The sequence below is a fragment of the Microtus pennsylvanicus genome, chromosome X, assembly GCF_037038515.1.
Source record: "Microtus pennsylvanicus isolate mMicPen1 chromosome X, mMicPen1.hap1, whole genome shotgun sequence".
In the NCBI taxonomy this organism is placed as follows: Eukaryota; Metazoa; Chordata; class Mammalia; order Rodentia; family Cricetidae; genus Microtus; species Microtus pennsylvanicus.
The window spans coordinates 4,358,516-4,385,041 of NC_134601.1; the positions used below are offsets into that span (position 1 = coordinate 4,358,516).

General features: G+C 43.2%; 1 protein-coding gene across 1 annotated transcript; it reads right to left on the minus strand.

The window, feature by feature from the left end:
- Positions 1–25,554, minus strand: Map7d3 (MAP7 domain containing 3). The gene is made up of 18 exons (XM_075957714.1): positions 25,373–25,554; positions 21,697–21,789; positions 21,375–21,458; positions 19,625–19,788; positions 17,982–18,090; positions 16,499–16,591; positions 14,134–14,804; positions 12,761–12,891; positions 12,345–12,517; positions 10,567–10,696; positions 9,272–9,416; positions 8,046–8,153; positions 6,197–6,250; positions 5,683–5,718; positions 4,933–5,032; positions 4,189–4,378; positions 2,304–2,656; positions 1–1,563 (listed from the first exon to the last, which is right to left on the minus strand). Exons 1-18 carry the CDS (start codon positions 25,437–25,439, stop codon positions 1,556–1,558), a joined length of 2,709 nt encoding a protein of 902 aa, XP_075813829.1. The 5' UTR covers positions 25,440–25,554; the 3' UTR covers positions 1–1,555.
- Positions 25,555–26,526: the final 972 nt, after the last annotated feature.

The window sequence follows — 26,526 nt, forward strand, 5'->3', positions numbered from 1 at the left end:
TGGTTTTATCCAGGACATTTATTTCAGATGGCACATACTTATAAAATGTATTGCAGCACACAACATTTGTATAGAAAGATATCAAAAGCTCATCTTTCAGGATGATTGCCTTTTGCTGTCTACATTTAAGAACAAGTATCTAAAACTAGATTTGAAACCTAAGGCATCCTTAACACAGAACAAATGGAGCAAAGGCCCAAGCATCAGATAATATAATTATTTCCTTTTGAGAATTCAAGATTGGTGGCCAAAGGAACATGTTTTAAACAATTTGTGATTAAACACCCAAACTCGGTGTTAGGACAAGGAATGTGAAATTACATCACCTTTGTGTGTACATATACATGAAGCACGATTAATAAAAACCGGGGTTCAACCTTAAGATCCAAAAAGCAAAACAGCCAGCCACTGGCTCTTACCTCGACCTCAGTCTGAAATGGTGATCCTGCAACCTGGAATCTCAGAAGGAGACTATGTCTGAGAGCTGTCTCCCCTGTCTTATAATCCTCTCTAGTTCTAGGATTAAAGGCATGCACCCCCCCAATTTCTATGGCAACTAGTGTGGCTACTGGGATTAAAGGTGTGTGTCATTGCTGGCTGGTCTGTAAGGCTGACCAGTGTGGCTGTTTTACTCTCAGATATCCAGGCAGTCTTTATTTATTAAAATACAATTGAAATGCCTCTGCTTACATGAGTGAATACACATGTGTGTATGTCCATGTGCCTGTCACCAGAACTGAATAGCCCTGCTCTTGTCTTCACTTGTTGAAAGTGCCTAGAAGAGACAAACACATATTGTTGATAGGTCCCAGGCCCCAGTGTATACTGAAGGACAGGCCTGGGAAGCAAGGCGGAAAAAGCTGTAAACACACAGTATTTAAAGGAATTAACTGGACTCGGTGAGTCAACAGCCAAGTACCGTTGCGACCAAACAATGTGCATTTGGTGTATGAACCCCGCTAGATACTTCGAGAGCATGAAAGATATCGATGGTTTCAAGCTTACATCTTCTGGTTCAGACATTTAGAAGTCTCAGCACTGGCCAGGGATGAGAGCTAAATTTTATGTACGTACGTACATATGTACAGGCAGGGCTGTGTCTATCAGGAAGACTCTGACCCAACTCTAGTGAATTCCTGTTTGCTCTCTGTGAGATCAGATTGTTTCTAGTTGGTGACGTAGTGTCACCATTAACCAGAATCACTATTTTAGGGTTTCAAATAGATCCTGGAATAGAGATACTCCTTTAATAGAATTTTTTGGAGGACTGAAAATGATCATTTAATGAAAAAAAATCAACGAAGAGACAATATAGATGTTTTCTAAGGAAAACAATAACCTCTTTACTCAAAATTCTTTCTAGAGAACAAGGTGATATTAACATTCTCTTAAGTAGGTGTTGAGGTGACTATTGGATGGGATTCTTTGTTTTCCTTTCTTTTTGATTGTAAATTCCGTTGCCAGTTTCAAGTATGAAGGAGATACTTTTTGAGTCTTGGCCTTAGGAGTTTTAATAAGGGGTGGAAGATGACAAGTGCCCAGGCCCCACGGGGGTTTATGTATCTAGTCAGGGAAGAAAAGAAAAGAGAGATTAGTAGAGCAGGTGCTCACGGTGTCATGGCAACTCAGCTCAGCCTCCCTTTCAGGTGACTCCTTGACCAAGCCCCCGAACATTCTGGTGCTCTTCTCTAAATGCTCTCCCCAACAACACCTGAAGAACCCATACTGCTTTTGGCAAGGAGAGTTGGTTTTGGTGCACGCACGCATATGCGTGTGCGGCCCATGTGCCCATATGCATGCTTATGTCCCAGTGAGTGTAGAGGCCACGGTTAGCTGTCCAGTAGCTTCTTCTTTTTTTTTTTAAATACAGGGCCTCACTGAATCTGGAAGTGCCTCAGCTTACACCGGCTGGCCAGCAAACCTCAGGGACCCCCTTGTCTCTGCCTCCCCAGCGCCGAGATTACACCTGACTTTTTACATGGGTGCCGGGAATCAAAGTCAAGTCCTAAAGTTTGCCCCACAACCATCTTCCCAGCCTCGATAACTTCTTAAAGAGAAAAACAATACCCTCTGGTTTGGGAAACACAGGATGAAAGACAAACTGTAAAGGTCTGCTCTCTGCCCTGCCCTGTACTTGTCCAGCAGCTAGGGGAGCAGGGGAGCCGATGAAGCCAGAGTTTGAAAAGAACTAATATTTTTTTTACATGGCAGGAGATGTAGGGCATGGAAATCATTTTCAAGTTATATATTCTCTCAAATATAACTTAATGAAAAATTCTTCTAGATCATTCCTACAGACTTACCACTGTCTTCTTCGCTTCCTCCAAATGCCATCCAGGAACCGGAGGCAAAGGGGTTTTCAAACTCGGTTGAACTTCCAGCTAAGTGGAGGCTTGAGAACACTTTCTTCAGAGGAACAGGTTTGTTCCATTTCTTAGGGTCCAGCGGTACCTGAGGACCTTGGCAAGCTGTCACCAAATCCTCTGAATCTTGTTTGTTGCTCTCAGTGGTGGTGGTCTTTGGGACAGGTGATTCGACGGTGTGACTAAGGTCTTTAACTTTGTCACAGACCCACTCCTGATTGGTAGTGACACTCACTGAAGATCTTATTTTTCTGCTCCTCACTGTTCTGGTAGGTTGCTTTTTGGTAAGTGTCCTGGAATGAAATCTTGTAGTTAGAATCCTGGCTCTTCCAAAACCATGAAAGGAGCTTTTGATCATTTAACTTCTGAGAAGTGCCTTGGATATAATAAACTAACTTTCCACATCCTAGAATGAGAAGGCTAGGACCGTGTAGATCACAGACCACATTGGCTTTCAAATTGTATCCTACCTGAACCTGGAGCAAACTGGCAGCCTGCAAGCCCTAGAGATCCTCGTGTCTCTAGCCCCCAATACCATCTCTGGGGTTAAAGGTGAGCGCATGGCTACACCTGGCTTTTTTGTTTGTTTTGTTTTATTTTTTGTTTCTCCAAGCAAAGTTTTCCTTTGTGGCTTTGGAGCCTGTCCTAGAACTCGCTCTGTAGACCAGGCTGGCCTTGAGCCCATAAAGATCCACCTACTTCTGCCTCCCAGAGTGCTGGGATTAAAGGTGTGTACCACCACTACCCAGGCACACCTGGCTTTTTTGGTATGATGCTGGGATTTGAACTCAGTTCCTAATGCTTGCACAAGTGCCCTTACCCAAATGAACCATCTCTGTAGATCCCTGTTGCCCTTTTTTTTTTTTAAAAAAAATATTTATTTATTTATTATGTATACAATATTCTGTCTGTGTGTATTCCTGCAGGCCAGAAGAGGGCACCAGACCCCATTACAGATGGTTGTGAACCACCACGTGGTTGCTGGGAATTGAACTCAGGACTTTTGGAAGAGCAGTCAGTGCTCTTAAGCCATGTCTCCAGCCCCCTGTTGCCCTTCTTAAAGTCAGTTAAGGACACAGACCGTAAAGAGCAACTAAAGAACAGGCACAAGAGTTGAACCAACTTAGTCTCTTAGCAGACCATGACTCCAGTGGGCCTCAGAGGTTCAGACTGTTTTAGGTTATCATCTTGGCAGTGTTCCTTTTCAACAAACAGTTCCTACTCTCTCAACTTAACCTTGGAGCCTACTTACTCATATGTGAAATGAGAAGAGGATTATCAATCTCTGCATAACAGTGAAAGCGAGGAGATCATATTCTCATTGTTTCGAATATTGAATATTCCCTCAATAAATGAAACCACACTCATTCACCATGCAAACACAAGCAATTTTGTGTCATGAATCTGGGTTTGAATTTGGTGAATAAAGCCGAAAGCCTCTGTGTGCTTTGCTTGGCTTGTCTGTAGAAGATGGTGGTGCTGGTTGGTGGTGGCATACCCCAGCACTCAGAAGGCAGAGGCAGGCGGAGCTCTCTGAGTTCGAGACCAGCCTGGTCTACAGAGTAAGTTCCCAGACAGCCAGGGCCACACAGAGACACCCTGACTTGAAAAGCAAACCAACAAAAGATGGGGGTGAAGATCCTGACCCAGCAAGACGGCTGTGGGCTCTATTTTGTTTCCATTAGGATTAAGTAGGGTATTGGACATAATGTTTGATATATGCAAACTAAGCACTGAAGCAGTAATTAATATTGCTCAGGATTCTAAGATGGCATTCATATGTCTCCCACATTCGTCTGGATAAATAAGGTGCTAAGTCACTCACTTAGTGCCCTTTCCTTGACTTGTAGATTCTTTCGGGTCGTTTTGTTTGAAAGCTTTCCTGTTCCCATTGAAATAGACTTTTTTCTCCGAGTCAAGCTCATCAGATCCTGCTTGCATAAACACTAGCTTTTGAGGCTTCCTCTTGGTGTTTTTGTGAACCTTTTTCAGTTTGCTAAGTGCCGTATTCTTTCCTGGAGTGGGGAGAAGAGAATTCAAGTTGGAACTTCAACAACAAAGACAAGAGAAATCAAACCCTCTAATCCTGGTGTGATAGGGTGTGTGTGTGTGTGTGTGTGTGCGCGCGCGTGCGCGCGCATGTGTGTCTCCCTGCCTAAGACAAGAAGGGCCAAGCAGGCAATGCTCTGGGGAACCAGGCCCAGTCAAGCCTGACTGAGCAGGCCAGCTGAGGGGCTGTCCAGCATGCGCATTAATTTGCCTAACTCTTAATTCAGTGGCAGCCATAGGGAATATTCTCCAAAGAATATTCCTCTTTTCTTTGCTAGTAAAGGTTGATGGGTCAAAGGTCAGGATTATGCCTTGCTTCCTGCCCTTGGTTGCCTCTGAATCTGCTTTTACTTCAAATATCCTTACTGTCCGCAGCCTCCCCTCCCCCCATGACTCAGAAGCAGCCTAGGGGCTCTAGTCATTGTGTCTGACCCGGTTCTCAGGAGACTGCTTAAACCCAGTCCTCATTTTGATAGTACCAGTGTTTGCGTCTATGTGTAACCCTGAGGAACAAGCGAACCTGATGGAAGCATCTCCAGGGAGTCCCCATCGCTTTCTGTTTCTCCTTCATCATCTGCTTCATCCTCTTCGGATGGGCAATTATCAGATATTTCTGAAGTCTATGGTTAGCACAGAAAATCATGATTATATGCATTTAACCATCCTATTTTAGTATTTCGAAGAAGAAAAGACTAGACTGATGGCTAATTTTTGGCATTTTGAATAAAGGGTAGAAAAAAAATCAGTTTCTTTAACTGGCCTCATGATGGGCTGCTGGCCTTAGTTCCGTCTTTCAGCTAGGGCGACACTCAAGCATGAACTCTTTCCTGGACCAAGAGTGCAGAGCCTACAGCCCTCAGCTCCCACTCATCCTCTGCTCGGAATACTAGAGCAGCCAGAGTGGGAAGAGTCAGCAATGAGCAAGATGAACTCAGGAGCAGCGGCTGACGTCAAAGGCCCTGGGCCAGTGAGTTGAATGAGCTTTGTGGCTGTGACTCTACAGAGTTTTCAGAAGGGGCATTTCTATCAGACATTGTGGGGATAACTAAGACCAGGGAAAAGAGCAGTTTGTAACCAAATGTCAGTGGCTCCGAACGGAGAGAACAGCAAGCCTTGAGTGCATGTGCCATACTCAAAAGACATGTTGGGAGAAGCAATGGGAACACAGATGCGGAAAGCAGTCACAGAAAGGGGGGTGGCCTGAATTCATTGGCTGAAATGAGGAGCACTGGTTTACAAAAAGCTTTATATTAAAAGATTGGACACATACCTCCAAAGGACTCCTGCTCAGAGTAGGTAAAAACTCCTGTAAATCAGTAAGAAAAGGCAGGTGACACAAGAGACAGATAGGCATGTCACCAAAGTAGATGTCCAAGTGTTCAGGAAGGGTGTAAAAAACGCTTAAGCTAGCAGAAGATGCTGATAAATTCAACATTAGCACCGGGAGCTTCTCCCGAGCAGCAAATGACAATAAGACGATTGGGAGAGGAGAGTGGTACGAATTCAACAACAACACAAGCAGGGTCTAGAACATTCCAAGAACTGGCTAAAAAAATTAGAAGACAAACCAACCTCGCTGTTTTAGGCAAGAAGACCCAAGCAAGCATTTCACATTGAGAACATGAAAGCAAACTAGAGCTAGAAAGACAAGCTCTGGGCTTTTAAGGACCAGGGAACTGCAAAGGTGCCACCAGACTTCATTATCACCAGACTGGTCAAAATGAAGAGATGCCAAGAGCAGGAAGCGAGAGGAAGTCATATGCATGCTGGTGGGTAGAGACTACCTTTGAGGTATTCACATCTGTCTTCCTCGTCCGCTTCATTATTTCCTCAACCCTCTAGTCAAAGGGAAATGAAAACGTAAAAGAGATTTCAAAAAATAGTGATTACCCCCACTGTATCGCAGGCAATGCCTGGAATTGTCCCCAAACCCCAGACTTAACGAAAGTCTTGGGGCAGCAGCTGGGGTTCCCTTCTGTCTCTGGTCTCAGCTATAATATACTGTGAACGGCAGCAATTGTCCTTCCTATCATAACAGAGACTCAAATGGTAATTCCGTGTTCCCTTTTTTATGCAGACTACTTTCAGTGAGACTCAACACATATCACTGCAAACTAATTAGAACTCCTAGACCATGGCTGCAGCAAACATTAATGAAAATAATGCACTTCAACGATGCTATGTTCCTAAGGCAACAGAAGGCTGAGGAAGGAAGGATGTATTCTAGGGTGGGATAAGAATTCTCTCCATGGAAAAGTGGGATGTTGGGGGTGGGGTGGGATGGGGGTAAGGGGAGATGGGGAGAGAAAAGGTAGAAGGAAAGGAGGGGGGACTTGGGGAAACCGGAGGATCGGGATAAAGGAAGGTTGGATAGGGGAGCACGGAACCCCATTTCTTAGTTAAAGGACCCACTTTAGGACGGGCAGGAGACTTGACCCTAGAGGGGCTCCCAGGTGCCCAAGCTGAGGCCCCCAGTTAGTTCCTTGGGCAGCTGAGGATAGGGAACCTGAAATGACCCTATCCTAGAGCAATACTGACGAATATCATGCATATCATCCTAGAACTTTCATCTGGCGATGGATGGAGATAGAGACAGAGACCCACACTGGAACACTGGATAGAGCTCCCAAGGTCCCAAGGAGGAGCAGAAGGAGGGAGAACATGAGCAAAGAAGTCGGGACCACGAGGGGTGCACCCACCCACTGAGACAGTGGAGCTGATCTACTGGGAGCTCACCAAGGCCAGCTGGACTGTTACCAAAAAAAGCATGGGATAAAACTGGACTCTCTGAACAGGGCGAACAATGAGGGCTGATGAGACGCCAAGGACAATGGCACGCGGTTTTGATCCAATGCAATGTACTGGCTTGGTGGGAGCCTAGCCAGTTTGGATGTTCACCTTCCTAGATATGGACAGAGGGGGGAGGACCTAGGACTTACCACAGGGCAGGGAACCCTGACTGCTCTTTGGACTGGAGAGGGAGGGGGAGAAAAGTGGGGGGAAAGGGAGAGGGGTGGGAGGAGGGGGAGAAGAATGGGTGGAGGGGGAGGGAAATGGGAGGCTGGGAGGAGGTGGAAATTTGTTTTTTTTTTCTTTCTTTTCTTTATTCTCCTTTTATCAATAAAAAAAAAAAAGAATTCTCTCCATGACATAAGGTGAGGACAGCTGTGGCTTGTTGACTGCCTCAGAGTGACAGAGACCTGGCAGTAGTCCAGGGCAGGCAGGGACTCCTAGATAAACCACGTGGGGTTGCATCAAATCAGGTCCTACCTTATAAACAATTCAAACACTGGCCTTTCTAAGAGGCCTCCCCTTCTTCCCACCACATGGAGTGCCAGCTACAGCCCAGTTTAGAAGAAACTTCTACTAACCTGTCAGTCTGGAGTCATCCTGTTAAAAGAAATGTTGATTCTACAGGTTTGATTATATTGAGGCATTGCTACAATGCCAACCACGAGGTACAAAACACCGCCAGTAAGAGGATAACTTCCTGTATAGAAGTCAGCACCTTAGGATAAACAACCACAGTGGGCAGACAGCTAGGGACTACCACATACCTGGTTGAGGATTTTCAGAGAAATGTTGCTAGCTTGTACCCACCATTAACACAAAGCACATGAAACAGAGAATTACCTTTTTCCTCTCTAATCTTTCTTGCAAATTTTGTAACGTAATTCTTTCCTGTTCCTTCTGTCTACTTTGAGCATTGTCCTGAGATTTCGTCGTGGTGGTGTCCCCTTTCTAGAAAATTGGTACAAAAATATCATTAATTTCAAAATATCTGGATGACAAGAAATTTTTTAGCTTAAAAAAAAATCAAACAGTGGGCTGGAGAGATGGCTCAGTGGTTAAGAGCATTGCCTGCTCTTCCAAAGGTCCTGAGTTCAATTCCCAGCAACCACATGGTGGCTCACAACCATCTGTAATGAGGTCTGGCGCCCTCTTCTGGCCTGTAAGCATAGAGACAGAACATTGTATACTAAATAATAAATATCCCCCCCCCCCCCAAAAAAAACTTTAAAAAAAAATCAAACAGTTGCAAGGCTGGTGGTCATTTCTCACATGTATTATCCATTTTCAAAGCCTGTTCAAAAACACAGATTGAGGCTGATGTTGTCTGAAATGTTTCAGACATCTGAACACGTGCCTGCCTTATCTTAACTCAGGGGTTCTCAACCTTCCTACTGCTGCGACCCTTTAACACAGTCCTCATGTCGCAGTGACCCCAACCATAACATTACTTTCACTGCTACTTAACTGTAACTCTGCTACTGTTGTGCATTGCAATGTAAACATCTGTGTTTTCTGATGAAAGCCTGGTGAGAAGCACTGCTTTCAAAGCGTGTGGTTTTGAGGTATTAACACAGCAAGGAGTCAACTTTCTTACATTCCTCAAAAGCTATGGGAAAATTTGTGAGGGTTCCCTGCCAAGCAATACAAACATACACAATGATTTAAGGAGATTTAGATGTAACCAGTTCTGAGGAATGATCTACTAAACCTGGGAACAGAAATTGGCTATGGCCATGTAGGTTTTGGAGACTGCAAAGAGGTGCAGCCAGACAAAGCTGGGTCTGCTCAGTGGCCCCGATGGCGGCTTTGCATTGCAACTGCTCTTCCTTCCTTCCTTCCTTTTTTTTTTTGTTCTGTTTTGTTTTTCGAGACAGGGTTTCTCTGTACCTTTGGAGCCTGTCCTGGAACTAGTTCTTGTAGACCAGGTTGGTCTCGAACTCACAGAGATCTGCCTGCCTCTGCCTCCCGAGTGCTGGGATTAAAGGCACGCACCACCACCTCCCGCTGGCAACTGCACTTTCTAAGAAGGTTCTCTGAGCAGAAGTGGCAATGGCAAGGCTACAAACCTGTAGCCGTTCTTTCTGGTCTTCCGGTGACTCAAAATGTCTCCTTGTCAGATGTTTTTCTTGCTGCTCGTCTTTGTAGGGTGAGGATTCATCTATTGGGATTTTATCCACTCTCTCTACCATACCGTCTGATTTTCTAGAAATGCTGAGGGTATTTAAAGAATGTTAGTATTTTTCTTAGCTGCTAGCATATATAGTTTGCAGGACTATGGAAGCATTATGGTGAAATTGCTTGGATATAGTAATACAATTGCATTTATGGAAGATAGCTTTCCTGCTATTCAAGAGTCACCTTTTACAAATGAGACCTTTGGGCGTACTAATTGATTTCTAAGAAGTACCTGACTACTTCACATATGTGCACATATGCAAGAGAGAAATAGCCTTTAGTCATGTAGAAACAGATTCTTTAAGGTCTTATATGTGAACACACCCAATCTCACCTAGGGATGATGACAGGTAATCTGGAGGAGGGTCTAATGGTGTGCCAGGACTCAGTGCTTTCAAATGCTAAATCGGCTCTGTTTGCAGAGACAAGGAGCAATAATGCCCAAGTTTCAAACTGTTTCCTGTCCAAAGTATCTCCTTCCCCTTTTTCCCAAGCAACTGTGCTTGAAACACTTGGTACTTGGAAATAGAGTCAGCCCTACAGTATCCTTTGTCCACAGTGGACAGGGGGCTTACAAGACACAACACAAAATGGGTCTCAAGATGACCAAGCAAGAACATTTCAAGCTCAAATGTTCTTTGTGTGTTGTCCGGGACAACCTTCTAGAACTAATTCATTTGGCTATATGAGACCTTGGCGACATAGAGATGAATCTCAGTATATCTGTCTCCTCACCAACCCCTGCCCCTGTCATTCCAGTGAAGGCAAACAGAAATATCTAGGAGCTGAGATGTTACCACTCTGCTGAGCCAGTTAGAACACCTTTCTAAGTGTTTTCTATTTTCTTCCTTTTTCTTTTTTCTTTCTTTCTCTCTTTTTGTAAAAGGGGAGAGGTTTGAGACAGGGTTTCTCTATGTAGCCCTGGCTGTCCTAGAATTAACTCTTGTAGACCAGGCTGGCCTCGAACTCACAGAGATCCGCCTGCCTCTGCCTCCTGAGTGCTGGGATTAAAGGCATGCGCCACCACCACCTGGCTTTTCTTCCTTTCTTTATCTAACTAGAAAGCAATGATTGACTTCTCACCATAGAAAACAGTTAATTGCCATTTTGAAACCTAGAATTTGAGAGCAAAAAAAGTTTGGACTCCCACCAAGGATTAGGGAGAGAACGGTTATTCTGTAATTACCTTTGCTTTGTCTCTTCTTGCTGGTCTCTTTCTTTCTCCTTTTTGCCTTTTTGTTCATAATCCGCATGGCGTATCTCTATTGAAACTTTCATAGCTGCTTCACTGCTTGGCATACTTTTATTACCAGATTCTAGTTTAAAGAAACATGTGAAACAGTTGATTAGGGAACCCATTTCCTCTCAAGCCCACAAATAAATGTGACCCTCCCAAACATTAAAAACATAAGAGCACAGACCAAAAATTAATCACAAGCTAATTAGGGGAGTTGTTCACAATGCCAGCTCATCCCTAACAAAATATTAGCATGTTGTCTCTCAAACAAATGCATATTGAAATATTCAAAATGCAATTATGTACTTCTACTTTGATTTAACTGGTTAGAGACAGGTAAATCCAGAACTCTATGATGAAAGACTAAAATATGCTGAAGCCAAGTTTATGCCTGATCCAAATGAAGAGTAAAAACTTTTAAAATACTCAACAAATCAAATAATATTTGGTATATGTGTGGGATTTGTACATCATTTCTATTGATGTTTACCTAAACTTTGACAACCCCATATACATGTGGTTACCATACAATGGTAGCTGTAGGTAACAAAAGAAGCCAACACTATCATTAAAATAAGATATATTTTACATGGATCTATCTATCCCTCCTCACTATTTGCTGTCCTGGAACTCACTCTGTAGACCAGACTGGCCTCGAACTCACAATGATCCACTTGCTTCTGCCTCCTGAGTTCTGGGATTAAAGGCATGCACCACCATGCTGGCTCAACATGGAGGAATATTATAATATTAAGTCTATATAACTAATTTTGTTGTTTAGATAAACTATATAGAAATGAAAATTTGTCAACACTAAGAATGACTAATTCATCATCAAAAGATCATTTGATACAGATAATTCACTGGAATTTCTTTTCAAAACAGAATTCTCAGGACATCTGAGGCCAATAGCACTGACATGTGTAAAAATGCATGTACCGGCAAAGTAACAGTGTGAACATGGGTACAGCATGAATCAGGACATGTCACAAGTCATGTATGTATACGGAAACTGGTCTACATTTGATGAAAAGTTATTCAAGCACATGTCGCTGGATAAACTCTCTAAGAACTGGTGGAGGGGGTCTTTCAGTATTTGTGTTGCTTTCATTGGTTAATCAATAACAAAACTGCTTGGCCTGATAGGGCACAACTTAGGCGGAGAAGACAGAACTGTATTCTGGGAGGAAGAAAGCAGCAGATAGAGCCGGGCCACCATGAAGCTGCCAGGCCAGACATGCTGAATCTTTCCTGGTAAGCCACAACCTCATGGTGACATACAGATTATTAGAAATGGGTTGAATCAAGATGTGAGAGTTAGCCAATAAGAGGCTAGAGCTTATGGGCCAGGCAGCAATTTAATTAATACAATTTCCGTGTGGTTATTTTGGGGGGATTAAGCTAGCCAGGCAGCGGGACACCGCCCGCTCCCCCTCATACTACAAAGAACAAGCCAATATCTGAGCTAGAAGGGCCCACAAAGATCATAGCTCAACCCTCTCATCCAACTTAAGCTTCTAGCAATGGCTCCAAAAACGAAGTTTCCGAACAGAGGGGTGCGTAAACAAGCAGAGAAGCAGCATTCCAGTGAACCAGTGCTTGGTTAATTCTCTTTATCTAAAAGAAAGACAACTCTCAAAGCCCCATCAATTAGGGAATAAAATTATGATGATTCTCAAGTACTTCAAGATTTTTGTGTCGTTAAAATACTTAGGGAAAGAATTTACCTCTGTTGATCATACGCTTTTGAACGGGTTCTTTTGTCTTTGTTATTGTGCCTAATGCATTCGGCACATACAGGATATTCTGAACTGGGGTTATTTTATACGAAAGAGAAGTGTTCGATGATATTCTTGAGACTGGTAGAGGCGATGGTGGTCGAATCTTTTGATTCTGCCTGCTGAGAAAAAGTAACACATGTGTCCCGATTACTTTTCAGTATTTAATTATGAGTAATGCAATGCACTGATACTATAAGTAATTACAAACTGGACATTTTTATAACGGAGAGAGTAAAGCTACTTCACTTTCCCCACTTGAAATTGCTTACCTTGCATGTTATATTATTTCCTTTAGGAAACACTGATATGACACTTGTTCCAATAACATGCCTATCAGAAGGAACTGCAAATAAGTTACTTACACAGCCTTCATGGGAGAAGGTGGGCGCCACCCGACTGCAGGCGATGACGGCCATCTGTAACACGGTATGTGTGATGGCTGTTGTTTCTTGGTGGTAAGGTTTACACTTCGTGTGTTGTCCAGTTCTGAGTTCTGAACATACCAAGTCAATAAGATGAGAGGAAACTTACTAGCAATTATTATACTATACTATAGAGTCACAGTCCCCGAAACCTCCAATTTTCTTTTAATTCATCAAACATTAGATATTTCTTTTTCTAGGCTAAGAAGTTACACAATGCAAGTATATCACAGAAATACATTTAAAAATCTTCTATTTCAAAATCTAATTACATTTCTAGACCTCATTGAACAGTCCAGAACATTCCTCATAAGCCTTTTTCATCAATGTATTTCACATTAACTGCTAAACAAATCTCTGAAGTCTGCCCCTTTAGCCTTGGGAGCTGTTCTCACGTCATGAGAGGCATTCCTCCACTTGCCCGAAAACTCCCACTATCACCTCAAGGAGTGCTCACACTCACCTTGTCTAGCCTGTGCTCACACTCACCTTGTCTAGCCTGTGCTCACACTCACCTTGTCTAGCCTGTGCTCACACTCACCTTGTCTAGCACCTTACCAAGTCCATGCTCCCACTCTCACTTTACCTAGGCTGTGCTCACACTCACCTTGTCTAGGCTGTGCTTGCACACTCACCTTGTCTAGGCTGTGCTCACACTCACCTTGTCTAGGCTGTGCTTGCACACTCACCTTGTCTAGGCTGTGCTCACACTCACCTTGTCTAGGCTGTGCTCACACTCACCTTGTCTAGGCTGTGCTCACACTCACCTTGTCTAGGCTGTGCTTGCACACTCACCTTGTCTAGGCTGTGCTCACACTCACCTTGTCTAGCCTGTGCTCACACTCACCTTGTCTAGCCTGTGCTCACACTCACCTTGTCTAGCACCTTACCAAGTCCATGCTCCCACTCTCACTTTACCTAGGCTGTGCTCACACTCACCTTGTCTAGGCTGTGCTTGCACACTCACCTTGTCTAGGCTGTGCTCACACTCACCTTGTCTAGGCTGTGCTTGCACACTCACCTTGTCTAGGCTGTGCTCACACTCACCTTGTCTAGGCTGTGCTCACACTCACCTTGTCTAGGCTGTGCTCACACTCACCTTGTCTAGGCTGTGCTCACACTCACCTTGTCTAGGCTGTGCTCACACTCACCTTGTCTAGGCTGTGCTCACACTCACCTTGTCTAGGCTGTGCTTGCACACTCACCTTGTCTAGGCTGTGCTTGCACACTCACCTTGTCTAGGCTGTGCTCACACTCACCTTGTCTAGGCTGTGCTCACACTCACCTTGTCTAGGATGTCCTCACACACTCACCTGGGGTGGTCCTTCAACATTTGTCTCAGGCTGTGCTTTCATATTGGCCTCAAGGTTTAATTCCCCGCTGGTCTTAAGAGAAGTCTGAGATGTTTCTATGAGTGTTTCCAAGGGCACAGCACTCGCAGAGCCCAAACTTAATTCTGGTGAGCTATCTATGCTCACAATAGGCGATATTTCTACACTCACAACAGACGATGATCTGGTAGTCAGAACGGGGGATGAATCCTGGCTCACAATGGGGGATGGTTCAACACTTGAAGAAGCATCCACATTCATTTGGGGGAATTCTTCAGCATTTGATTCGGGGTGCTTCATCGAGCTCCCATCAGCGAGGCCTTCAATATTCACCTTGGGGGAAATGTCCACTTTAGCATCAGAGATGTCTGCTATGTTTCGGAGTGCCATTTCCACATCAGCCTTAGATGGTCCGTCCAGGTTTGCCTGTGTGGGTTCTTCCATGTTCATCTTGGGTGGCATTTCTGCATTCGCCTTTGCTGGTCTTTCCATGTTTTCCTTGAGAGATGTTGCGATTTTCTTTGTGGGTGTGATTTCTAATTTGGCTGGAAGTGGCATTTTTAATGATGACTTACAGAATATTGCAGAAGACTTTAGCCCCTCAGTAGTAAATACTGGTGCAGTAACATAGCGGAAAACATATTTGGTCATGCCTACAAGTGAATGAGGACAGAGTAAAAGTCCACATAAAGGCAGGCATTTGACTAGATAAAAACACTCCGTGTTCACAGTATGACAATAGAGAAGCGCTATTTAATAGGAAATTATAGGCATTTTACACAGTATAGGAACTGGTCAGTGAGGTATATCATTGAGAGTAGAACCATTAGAAGGGACATCAGCAACAGAGTTACTGTAACCACAATGGTTCACTACAAATGAAAATCAGCTGTCCCTGGAAAGTGGCTACTTGTAGCAAAAGGTTTCTATTTGAATCACACTGTGTTTTAAAATCTCAACCACATTTTAAAAAGACTTATTTATTTTTCTCCTATGTGCCTGAGTGTTTACTTGCATGCCTGGTGCCCTCAGAGGCCCGCAGAAGAAATTGGATCCTCTAGAAATGGATGTGCAGACAGTGGTGAGCTGCCATGTGGGTGTTGAGAACCTAACCCAGGTCCTGGGACTGAACACAATGGTCTTGTCAAAAGTGGTTTTTTTTGAGGGGGGGGTCAATATTTTGTTTAAATCTTTATAAAGATCCCTAACACAAATTGCATTTCTTCCCAAAGGATTTCACCTGAATCAATTAATGTAAGTCTCATGTCGTAGAATGGATCATTATGTATTCTGCTTAGTTTCTACCATCCACTTGACATGAAATGGAGACACCCGGGAAGATGGACGTCAGTTGAACAATTGCCGCCAGCACATGCCTGTAGGCATGTCTGGGGGCATTTTCTTGATTGCTGATTGATGCAGGGTCTGATTTTCTTAAGAAGCATATGGGAGAAAGCAAGCAGGAAATGCGCCAGTAAATAATATTCCTTTGTGGTTTCTGCTTCCAGCTCCTGCCTGAGTACCTGCTTTGGCTTCCTCCGGTGATGGGCTGCAAGCAACACGGTCTTCCCTAAAATGCTGTCGGCTAGTGTTTCATCAGGGTAACAAAGAAGCAAACTAGGGCAGGATGAAGCAAAGGCAAGAGGAAGAGGCAAAGGAGATGGTAGAGGAGAAAAGCTGTCAGAGAGAAATCACTTTAAAACTAGGTGGTGGTGGTGCACTCGGGAGGCAGAGGCAGGTGGATCTGAGTTTGAGGCCAGCCTGGTCTACAGAGCTAGCTAGTTCCAGGACAGTCAGGGCTATACAGAGAAACCCACCCTGTCTCAAAAATTAAAAAAAAAGCTGGGCGGTGGTGGCGCATGCCTTTAATCCCAGTACTCAGGAGGCAGAGGCAGGCGGATCTCTGTGAGTTCGAGACTAGCCTGGTCTACAAGAGCTAGTTCCAGGACAGGCTCCAAAACCACAGAGAAACCCTGTCTCGAAAAACCCCAAAATAATAATAATAATAAATAAATAAAATAAAATAAAAAAAAGAGAGAAACCACTTTAAAGCTAGGCTTGCTAGCTGATGCCAGTATGTCAGCTCTCAAGAGGCCGAGACAGGAGGGTTGTTATAAGGTCAAGGCCATCTGGACTATGCAAGGACTGCAGTGTGACATCTATAAAATAAGAAGTGGGAGGGGGCTGCGAGATGGCTTAGTGGGTAAAGACACTCGCCACTAAGCCTAAGGACTTGAGTTCAGTCTCTGGAACCCCTGCATGTTAAAGTCGATTGCCACAAATTGTCCTCTATCCTTCACACACACACGTTGTGGTTTAAACCAGTACCTTGGAACTAACTACTCACCAGGCGTAGTGTCCACGTGTTCTTCATCAACATTGGGATGTAATTCATTGTCGTTTCTATTCAGAGAAGAGCTTCGTTTACTTTCCGTTTTTCCTAAACATCAAGTACAAAGGAATCTTACTTTCCTTTTTATTTTTTCAGGTGGCTTGCGCATCTTATTAAACAGTTTAAAGTTCTTTCAACTCTTACTTGCAAGAATTTATCTAATTTCAAGTATTATGTGGTTTACAACCCCAAACTTAAAAATTTACTCATTATCTTATTTGAGGTGAAAATAAGTTACTTAGAAAATGATGAAAACCATTAGCCAGGTAGTGGTGGCACATACCTTTAATCCCAGCACTCAGGAGGCAGAGGCAGGCGGATCTCTGTGAGTTGGAGGCCAGCCTGGTCTACAGAGTGAGTCCCAGGACAAGCAAGGTTATTAGACAGAGAAACCCTGTCTCGAAAAACAAACAAACAAAAACCAATAAAAATTAATAGGGAAAATGTCTAATATTGACAACATCAATCTTAAATTGTGAATATTTAATCTTTAATTTTAAACACAATCCATGATGGTGTCTAAAAATACTGAATGGATCATTTAATTATAACTATTTTTAAAGCAAAATCCATTTAAATTTGCTATAAATGTCACAAGGGAACAAAATAATAAGAGAAAACAATTGGCTTTGTGTAAATACTTCCCATTTTATTTGAAATATTCTAGCTCAGGATACTGAGACAGTCATTAAACAAGAATTCCTTTTCTTTAAGACTTGTAAAATAAAGTATACATTGTTGTTAAAGGTGCACTATTATGCCATGTGGAAATTCCTTGCATTGATAATGTGATGAACATAGCCCCAGAGTTGTAAGTCATGTGACTAAGTCATGTAATTTTCTCATTGACATCCTTCAAGAAATAATACTAAAGTAATGGTAACAGCTATTTTGAATCAACCCCTGCCTTTCCAGTGCTGGAAATATGCATGTATACCTACCACACCTGGATTATTCTTAAGTGGGTTCTGGGGAGCGAACTCGGGTCTTATAACTCGCAAGGCAAGTGGCTTTACTGACTGACCTATTTCTCCAGCCTTGGACTTAGTTTATTAAAAAAAAAAGCATTGGTTAAACTTTGTATTTGTCATTTTTGTGCCGATTGCAAATTTAAATAAAGTTTAGTGTATTCTGCATTAAAATCTGATCTCTTCTGCTTGGTCAGGTGATAGGACATAGGGAGTAGATCCTATCGCAGATTACAGCCTTCTAACAGTAACTGACGGTTAAAATGGATATCAGTGAACTCAAATCTAGCAACTATTGCCAGGCGGTGGTGGCACGTGTCTATAATCTCAGCACTCGGGAGGCAGAGACAGGCAGATCTCTGAGTTTGAGGCCAGGCAGATCTATAGAGCAAGTTCTAGGACAGCCAGGACTACACAGAGAGACCCTGTCTTGAAACCCCGCCCCTGCCCAAATTACAACTGTTATTTACCTGATTTGTCAGCGTTGATCACACTCCCCTCCCACGACCACCTCTTCTGTCGCTGATCAGCACGGTTGCACCTCTCCATTGTACGGGACACTACCGCCTTAAATTTTTCCTGTTTAAAAGAAATGCCAAACCATTTTATATGGTTATGATATCACCACAATTTTATTTATTGTTTCTAAAACTAATCCTATCGCTGCATTTCTTTATCAAGTAGGTAAAAGTTTAAAAGAATTGGGAGACAAATTTTAATTTCATCTTTGAATACCAGTGCTGCCCCTGAATTACTCGTATTTTATTTTGTGGATACTACATCAAGAAATTGACCATGGGGAGGGGGGAGAAATTGACCATGCTTCTCTTTCCACTTCTATCATTAGGAAACTTAGAGCCAAACTTGTGTGGCAAATGGACAGACTGAGTGGTGGACTTTGATGCATGCTAATCTACGCATCACTATATTTGCCCACCTCCATTTCCACTTCTGCTTGATCCCTTAATCATTTATTTTAACCACGTGCTGTAGTCTATTTTGTAATAACATTTTTTTGTGGAAAGAAATAGGAAAAGGTGACATGCCTATGTCGAATCCACGCCAAAGTTTTTTCTTGTCTATTACGTTCATTTCTAGAAGAGCTTAAATCCTGGCGCTAAGTAAGAATTTTTTTTAAAGGCGAGCAGTGTATTTATCTCTACTTCAGCTGCAGCCTGAACTGGCCAGGATAACAGTCACACAAATCACATGCCACAATGTGGCAGAATAAGTACAAGTTTAGAAATGAGTTCTTTGCTCGGGGGTTTTTCATTCCTGTACTATAATATCCCGACTATGTTCCAGCGAGCAAATCAACTTCAGGCCCAGAGGGTTTTGTTTTATCCCCTAGCAGCAACTGTCACCCAACAAGAGCATCTCTCCAGTGCCCACCCTGCTCTTCTTAGGCCAAAGAGAAACGTGTTAGCCTACTTTACAATGTCTATGTGCCAGGCTGGGGCTGGGCTCACACCCACTAGCTCTTTGGAGTTGATGCCCTTTTGCCATCTTTTTTCCTGCCATGTTTCTGGTTCCCTTTCTGTCTATACTGACATTTGCTTCTGTTCCGTTCTGTGTTTTTTTTTCTCTCTCTTTCAACTTCCTCTTTTACTAAGATGGCACTGTCCTGGACTGTCTCTGTCCACCAAGGACCACCCCCCCCGGACACACACAATCTGTATTATTTCCTGTTTTGTTTGTTGATTCTTAAAATTGTCTCTAATGATTCATTCTCTCTCAGGAAGTCACAAGACTGGGTAACTTGGAAGAAATCAGCTTGCCAGATGGGACCTGCCAGAGAGGTGGGGTGGTAGGTTTGGAGTCCTTATGCAGGTGGTAGACAGTAATTTTCAGCTAACCCCAAACCAAGGTACGCTGTGGAGTGCACTCTAAAGGCCAATAGAATTCGGTTTCTGGACCTTCATGCCTCCTTTTTCCTCCTTGAAATTAGTGTTTAAGCACTTGGACTGAAGGTAAGGAAAAATGGAAAACAAATAGGAGAAGATGAGGTTGCTCCCTTCCTTTCTACAGGGCCAGTAAATACAGAAAAGGGCTAAACAATATTTCAGAAGCACACGATGGCAGCACTAAATGGACAGCCTGGGGAGTTGCATACTTTATCTTCCGCCTGTTTCTGTTTTCTTTTTTCTTCTGCAGATACTCGGCGTCGCTCGTCCTTTTCCTTTTGTTCCTTCAGTTTACGGTGTCTTTCTTCCAACTGTTTTTCATACTGTAGCTTCGCTTTCTGTTGTTTTTCAAGCAGTTGTTTCTCTTTGTTGGCTGAAATATTCAAAGTACATTTTCATGGGGTTAAAGCCAAGAAAAGTTTTCCACATTAAACGCAAAGAAGGAAAAAAAAGCTAATCTGTCTCATTATCATTCTTAAGGCAACATAACCAGGTGCAGTAAAGAACATGCACAATTCATGTGTGTAAACACACGTGGCCACTAAAGAACCACTTTTTACAAGGTGGTCACTGAACTATGAAGAGCTGCCATTTCTAAGCCAGATGACTCTTGGCCTATGCAAACTAAACTTCCAAAGTAGGAAGAAATGTTTTCTTCTATGCGGTTAGTTTGCTCGTTTGAGCTAAAAACAAACTGCATCAGAGAAACATGTGTTTTAAAATACACGTTAAAGGACACATGGGCTGAATCTATATTTTGCTTCAATCTACTCTGAAACCTCTTTCAACGTCTTCAACTCTCCAGATGCTACTCGATAAGCAAGTGTTTCATGAATAGACTTAGAAGTCGACCAGTATGCTTTACGATATTCAGGTCTTCTCTGATTGCAAGCAGAGGATCCGTGTCTGTGCAGTTATAAAATATTCTCCCTAGGGGCTGGAGAGAGGGCTCAGAGGTTGAGAGTACTGGCTGCCCATCCAAAGGTCATGGGTTCAATTCCCAGCAACCACATGGTGACTCACAACCATCTATAGTGGGACCTGGTGCCCTCTTCTGGCCTGCAGGCAGATATGCAGGCAGAACACTATATCCATAATAAATAAATAGAGCTTTAAAAACCTTCTAACAGCATGAGCAAGGAACTCAGGACCGTGGGGGTTGCACCCACACACTGAGACAATGGGGATGTTCTATCGGGAACTCACCAAGGCCAGCTGGCCTGGGTCTGAAAAAGCATGGGATAAAACCGGACTCGCTGAACATAGTGGACAATGAGGACTACTGAGAACTCAAGAACACTGGCACTGGGTTTTGATCCTACTGTATGTACTGGCTTTGTGGGAGCCTAGGCAGTTTGGATGCTCACCTAACAAGACCTGGAAGGAGGTGGGTGGTCCTTGGACTTCCCACAGGGCAGGGAACCCTGATTGCTCTTTGGGCTGATGAGGGAGGGGGACTTGATGGGGGGAAGGGGAGGGAAATGGGAGGCGGTAGTGGGGAGGAGGCTGAAATCTTTAATAAATAAATTAATTAATTAAAAAAACCTCTCTAACATTATTGTCTATCTCTGCCACTGCAATGAAGATCACCTATAGCATCCCACTTGCATAAATCTGAGCATTTATTTTGTCAGTTGATTTAAACCAAGTTGTAGAAAGTCTTAATTTATTCTAAATCCCATTTCCACTGAACTCCTATCCTGCTTGTTTCTACTACAACTGTTGAAGAAAGTTCCAGGCCTCCGTTTTCAGATAACTGAAACTACTCCTTCAAAAATTAAATAATTTGGTCACAGGTACCTCATGGGTCTTCTTGGTGTGGGTCAGTAAATGGAGTTAACTTAATATTTTACATAATAAAATTACAGTCTAGCATATAAACAGATTAAGCAAAGTGAGTAAAAACCCAAGTCCGAAATATATAAGCTATACATAAAGGGAAATGTCCAACATGCTTACCTTCTTGTTGGCGTTTTCTCTCTTCCCTGCGTTCTTTGGCTAATTGTTGTTTGATGTCATTTTTAAGGACGGAACCATCTAAAACTACAAAAAAAATTAACCATAAGTATGATATTAATTCTATTAAATATTTATGTTTTCTGAGACAGGATTTCTCTGTGTAGCCTTGGCTGTCCTGGAACTCACTCTGTAGACCAGGCTGGCCTCGAACTCACAGAGATCTGCCTGCCTCTACCTTCTGAGTGCTGGGATTAAAGGCATGGCCACCACCACCCGGCTTATAAAACTACAGCACTGATATATCAAAACATTGAAAGTATACCAGGTGTACACGACGATCTCTTAGAAGTAACTGCAGAAGAATTAATACCACGTTTACGTCGCCGTTCTTCAGCTAGTTCTTGAGCTACGGCAACTAAAACACAGGAAGACAGGGAAAAGGCCTTATATGTTAACAGTTAATACAAGGACAGCAGCCCTTAACTATATGTCAAAAGAATAAATGAAGAATTTGGGCTGGAGAGCTGACTCAGTGCTCTTGCAGAGGACTCAGGCTCAGTTTTCAGCACACACCCAAGGCACCTGACATCTGTCTTAAATTCACATTTCCAGGGGCCCTGATGCCTTCTTCTGGCCTTCACAGGCACTGCGTGCCAGTGGTGTATTTACATATACCAGACACAACATTCACATAAATAAAATCAAAATCTTCTAAACAATATAGACAGAAATCTAGAAGCAATGTACTAACAAGTAGATACCCAGAGATTGGGCCAAATATCATAAAACATTTATAAATGACCAATCAGCTATTTTCTAGACTGTTGATACACTAGTTGCCTAAATGGCTTTCAAAACAAGCCTGAACCTCCCCTATGGAAGTGGGGCTCAAGCACCTGGAACGGTTTAAAAAGTAGCTCATTTTCTTTCTTTCTTTTCTCTGTGGTAACTGGGATTGAACTGCAGGGCTCTAATATGCTAAGCAATGTACCCTTCCCCCATGAAGCCACACCCCCATACCCTCAGCACCCCTAAGGCTCTATTCTAATGCATTATGAAGATGCAAGGACAACCAATGTTTAGTTTGAAAACGCGTAAGGCAAATATATAAACCGCACCAAACCGCACCGCCTTCTGTCAACACGCAGAAAAGCGGCAAGTAAACATCAATAAGGTAAATTGAGGGAAAGAGAGGAAACGTGAAAGATAATATACATTAAGATGGATTCTAGAGAATTCTGAACCTTGAATGCATGGCTGCATCTAAAATTCCCCACAATCCTGGACAACGGCCTTGGAGAACATTAAAAACTGTTTTTGCTTTTCTTTTGTTTTTTGTTTTCAAGGAAGGGTTTCTCTGTGTAGCCTTGGTTGCCTTGGAACTTGCTCTGTAGATCTCTGCCTGCCTCCCTCTCATGTTCTGGAATTCAAGGCTTATACCACCACTGCCTGGTTAAGTGTTTTTACCTTTGTGCAAAAGCAGAGGAAATATGCTCCAGGTCACACCTCACAGGTCTGATTATTAACTCTTAAGAGATCTATCACAGTTCAAAACAGACAGTTCAAATAATTAAGGTGCTAACGGGATTGCCTTAGCACTCACAGAATGAATGGGTTCTGTGATGTTGGCTGCATTGGGGAAAAGTTACCTGGGATTCATTTTAGGGGGTAACCTTGAAAGTGCCCCTCCAATTGCTACCATAGGGCTCATCATTTCAAAAAAAAAAAGAAAAAGGATTTGTTTTTACGCCCTGGGGACCTAGCAGTTCGGATAAACTATGACCTAGTTAAATAAACTTAAATATTAGACTCTTCTCGCCTTACTCATAATTAAACTACTGGCATTTTGTCGCCACATTATTTCTGAAAAGCATACTAGCACAAATTCTTTTTAACTGTTCTCTAAAGAAGAAAACATTTTAAAAACTTTCTTTGGCCTGCAGCAATTGATTCCAGGAGAACAACTGGCTACCGAAAGCACACAGATAAAGGCTGGTGAGCAACTGCTGCAGTCTTCGTGCCCAGCACCACACTGGCTAAGAGCACATTACCATTCCTAATAGTAACACAAATATTGGGTTGTCCAGCACAGCACACATTCAAGCTCTGGGAGCTGCTCAGGGTTTCTGAGTCTGGGATTCTGGCTGCTAGACTAACTTGAAGGTTTCTGCAGCTTTAAAATGCTGATAATCTGGCTCACAGCCTCAGTAGCTTTGCCTGCATTTATGGGACCCAGTCTGTGAGTAAGCCGTACTCAACTGAGAAACCATGTGTGAATTAAAAAAAAAAAAACAAGAAGAGGAAAGTGACACATTAGTTACCAGTTTTTCATACTCATCTGGCTGAACAGTTTTAATTTAAAACAATTGTGTAGAAAATAGGAATTGGGTTGTTAAAATAATATAATTCTTCAGTACACAGCATAAGCATACTACAATGTGTAGAAAAACCATTAAGTTCATATATATATATACATATATATATATACATACATATATATATATAAAATGTGTGTTAATCCACACAAACACATACACCTACACATTTGTAAAATACATGCATGTAAATTGTACTGTGCACCCACAGAGATTATTTATTCAGGACACCTTTTTAATTCATGCAGTCGGGATTCCAGCAGGAGATGAAATTAACTCCTACAGAAAATACTGGAACCAGCAGGGCCGTTAAACTGGTGAGCTGTGCAAATTCAACATGTGGTGTTTTCAACCTAATGTAGCAGCTAAGATGTAAACAACGGATCAGGATTAAATCCCCTCCCCCTCTTTGCATAGCCTAAAGTTGTCTTTAATAGTTTGAAGCCCTGTAAATGTAAACAACCACCTCCAAACTTTAACTATTTCCCAACATTTAATAAATAAATAATGCTAGGGGGTATCAGACCCCAGTTCCTTCAAGATATGGGAATACACGCTAGCTAATTTCAATTATTTTGAACTAATATCAGAGAGTTATAAAAGTCAATAAACAATATAGCAATTGATTGCAAACTCTCCAGAGTTTAAAATATGCTAGAGGCTCGACGGATATTATTTGCGCCCTATGGAATGGCAAAAATGTATGTACTTGCTTCTGACACTTTTTGGAGACTTGATTCAAAGTGTTCTTCAGTAATATATGGTCTTTGAATCTCAGCCAATCTGAATTAACCTTTTGATTACAATTTAAAATTCCCTTAGGCTTTCAATAGCAATCAAAAGCGTCTTCTTCACAGGCACATCTGGGGGAACTAGACTGTTAGTAAGCTGAAAGCAGCCAACAAGAGATACTACCTCCTCACACAATTTCCTGAATTAAGCAGGTACTGCCAAAATTGGTAAGATTAACATACCCCGCCAGGTCCCCCCCACCACACACACACACCCCGACGGAAAAAGTTTTGATTATAAGACCTGTTGAGGAGAAAACATTGCTAGGTGCAGATTCTCATTCCGTTTAGCCTAGAGACAAAGTCACGTGCTAGTGCAGGGCAACTTTGCAGAGAAACAAGTCTCTTCCCAACTTTCTAAGCCCTAAGTCCCAGTTCCCTTCTCCCTTGACCTTGACCTGGAAAGTACCAACATCTTAGGATGCAGGGAAACCCCAAACTTCCTTATCTTGGCAGGACCACCCCAACTGCAGCTATGTCCAGCACGCGCCAGCGCCCACTCATCCTTGCGTGTTCCTGCAGTTGCGCGGGTGTCACTGGTGCCTGATGGCAGGCAGGGATGAAGCCCGGGTTCGATGGCATCCACCCAGCAGTGGCCATTGGGCCACCGACAGTACTGACCAACCGTTTCGCCTCCACGCCCGGGTCCTCCAATCTTTGTTGTCCCAACCCGGGGTGTTCAGAGAGATGAGGGGACACAGACCAGATAGAACGAGCGGACTCCCCACTGAAAAGTTGCCCAGCCAAGCTACTCTGCTGGTCCCTAGGACTACAGTAACCCCAGTGCTCTATGAGGACTCCTATCCCCCTGGGGGGTTCCCAGCCCACTCACCCAAGCGTTCTCGTAGACCCCGCAAAGATGTGTTGCCACTGGTACCCGCAAAAGCGTGGTCGGCCATCTTCGGAGCTGAGTTGTGAACCACTAGTGGTTCTTGGGCGGCAGGGCGCAGGCGCCGCCTCTGCCTCTGCCCGGGCCCTGGCTGGGACCCCGGGGGGCGGGGCGGGGCGGGGCTCGGGGACTCCCCGCTCTGCCCGAAGACCCTCAATCTAGGTAGCATTAGCTTTCACTTGCCAAGTCACTACACTGGCTGGACAGCGACTAACTTTGTTTCTTATATTTGAGGCTCTATAGTGATGCATTCTGGACGCCAGCCAATCAGCTGCCTACTTGGCCAACGAACGTTCTTTCCTTTTGTCACCTCTACCTCTACGTTGTCACAGTCCGTATTTCACTATCCTTAAGTTCATTTGAATCATTTAACGGTTATTTGTCAATCATCTTCCTGTGTTATGAATTTACCACCTTTGAACACTACACGAAAAGCCCAGTTTTCGGGGGAGAAGATGGGAGGGGTCATAGATAACTAATGTATATGCTGACACATGGTCCTAGGAAGGCAGGTTAGGGTTGAGGGAGTAGGTAAGGTGCAAGAGTCTTTCTAAAATAAGCACTTTGATGAGCTCACTGAATCTTGAAATGATATGGGAGCTATAAAGGGAAGAAACTAATAGTGGCCACCCATGTTTAACTCTGTAACATGACACTTACCACTTGTAGTAAAATATAAACTTATTCCTAGTCCCCCTACTATCCTCTGAAGCATGTACCTCTACTGTCCCCATCATACCGACAAAGAAACTAAAGAGAATCTTTCGTCTAATATCACAGTAAGTGGCAGTATTGGAATTTGGACCCTAAACATTTCCCTAGAGTAGCCTTGTGTTTTTATTCGTAGATGAGTTAGTTTCATGAGAGTGAAGAACGAGAGAGGGAGCAGGGCGATCAACAAAGGCGCACGCCTTTAATCCCAGCACTTGGAAGGCAGAGGCAGAGGCAGGCGGATCTCTAGGAGTTCGAGGTCAGCCGGGTCTAAAGAAATAGTTCCGTGACAGCCAGGGCTGTTAAGTAGTGAAACCCTGTCTCAAAATAAATAAATAACATGAAATAAGAAATACAATTTTCAAAGAGCAAAGAGAAATGTGGTG

What these genes read in the sequence shown, in the direction of transcription:
- Map7d3 (XM_075957714.1), bottom strand. Translation starts at nt 25,439, where the DNA reads ATGGCCGACCACGCTTTTGCGGGTACCAGTGGCAACACATCTTTGCGG. An exon ending in GAGAAAACGCCAACAAGAAG is followed by an intron (nt 19,789 to 21,374) that starts GTAAGCATGTTG and finishes TGAATATTTCAG; the next exon opens with CCAACAAAGAGAAACAACTG. An exon ending in ACCAGAAAGAACGGCTACAG is followed by an intron (nt 8,154 to 9,271) that starts GTTTGTAGCCTT and finishes CCAATTTTCTAG; the next exon opens with AAAGGGGACACCACCACGAC.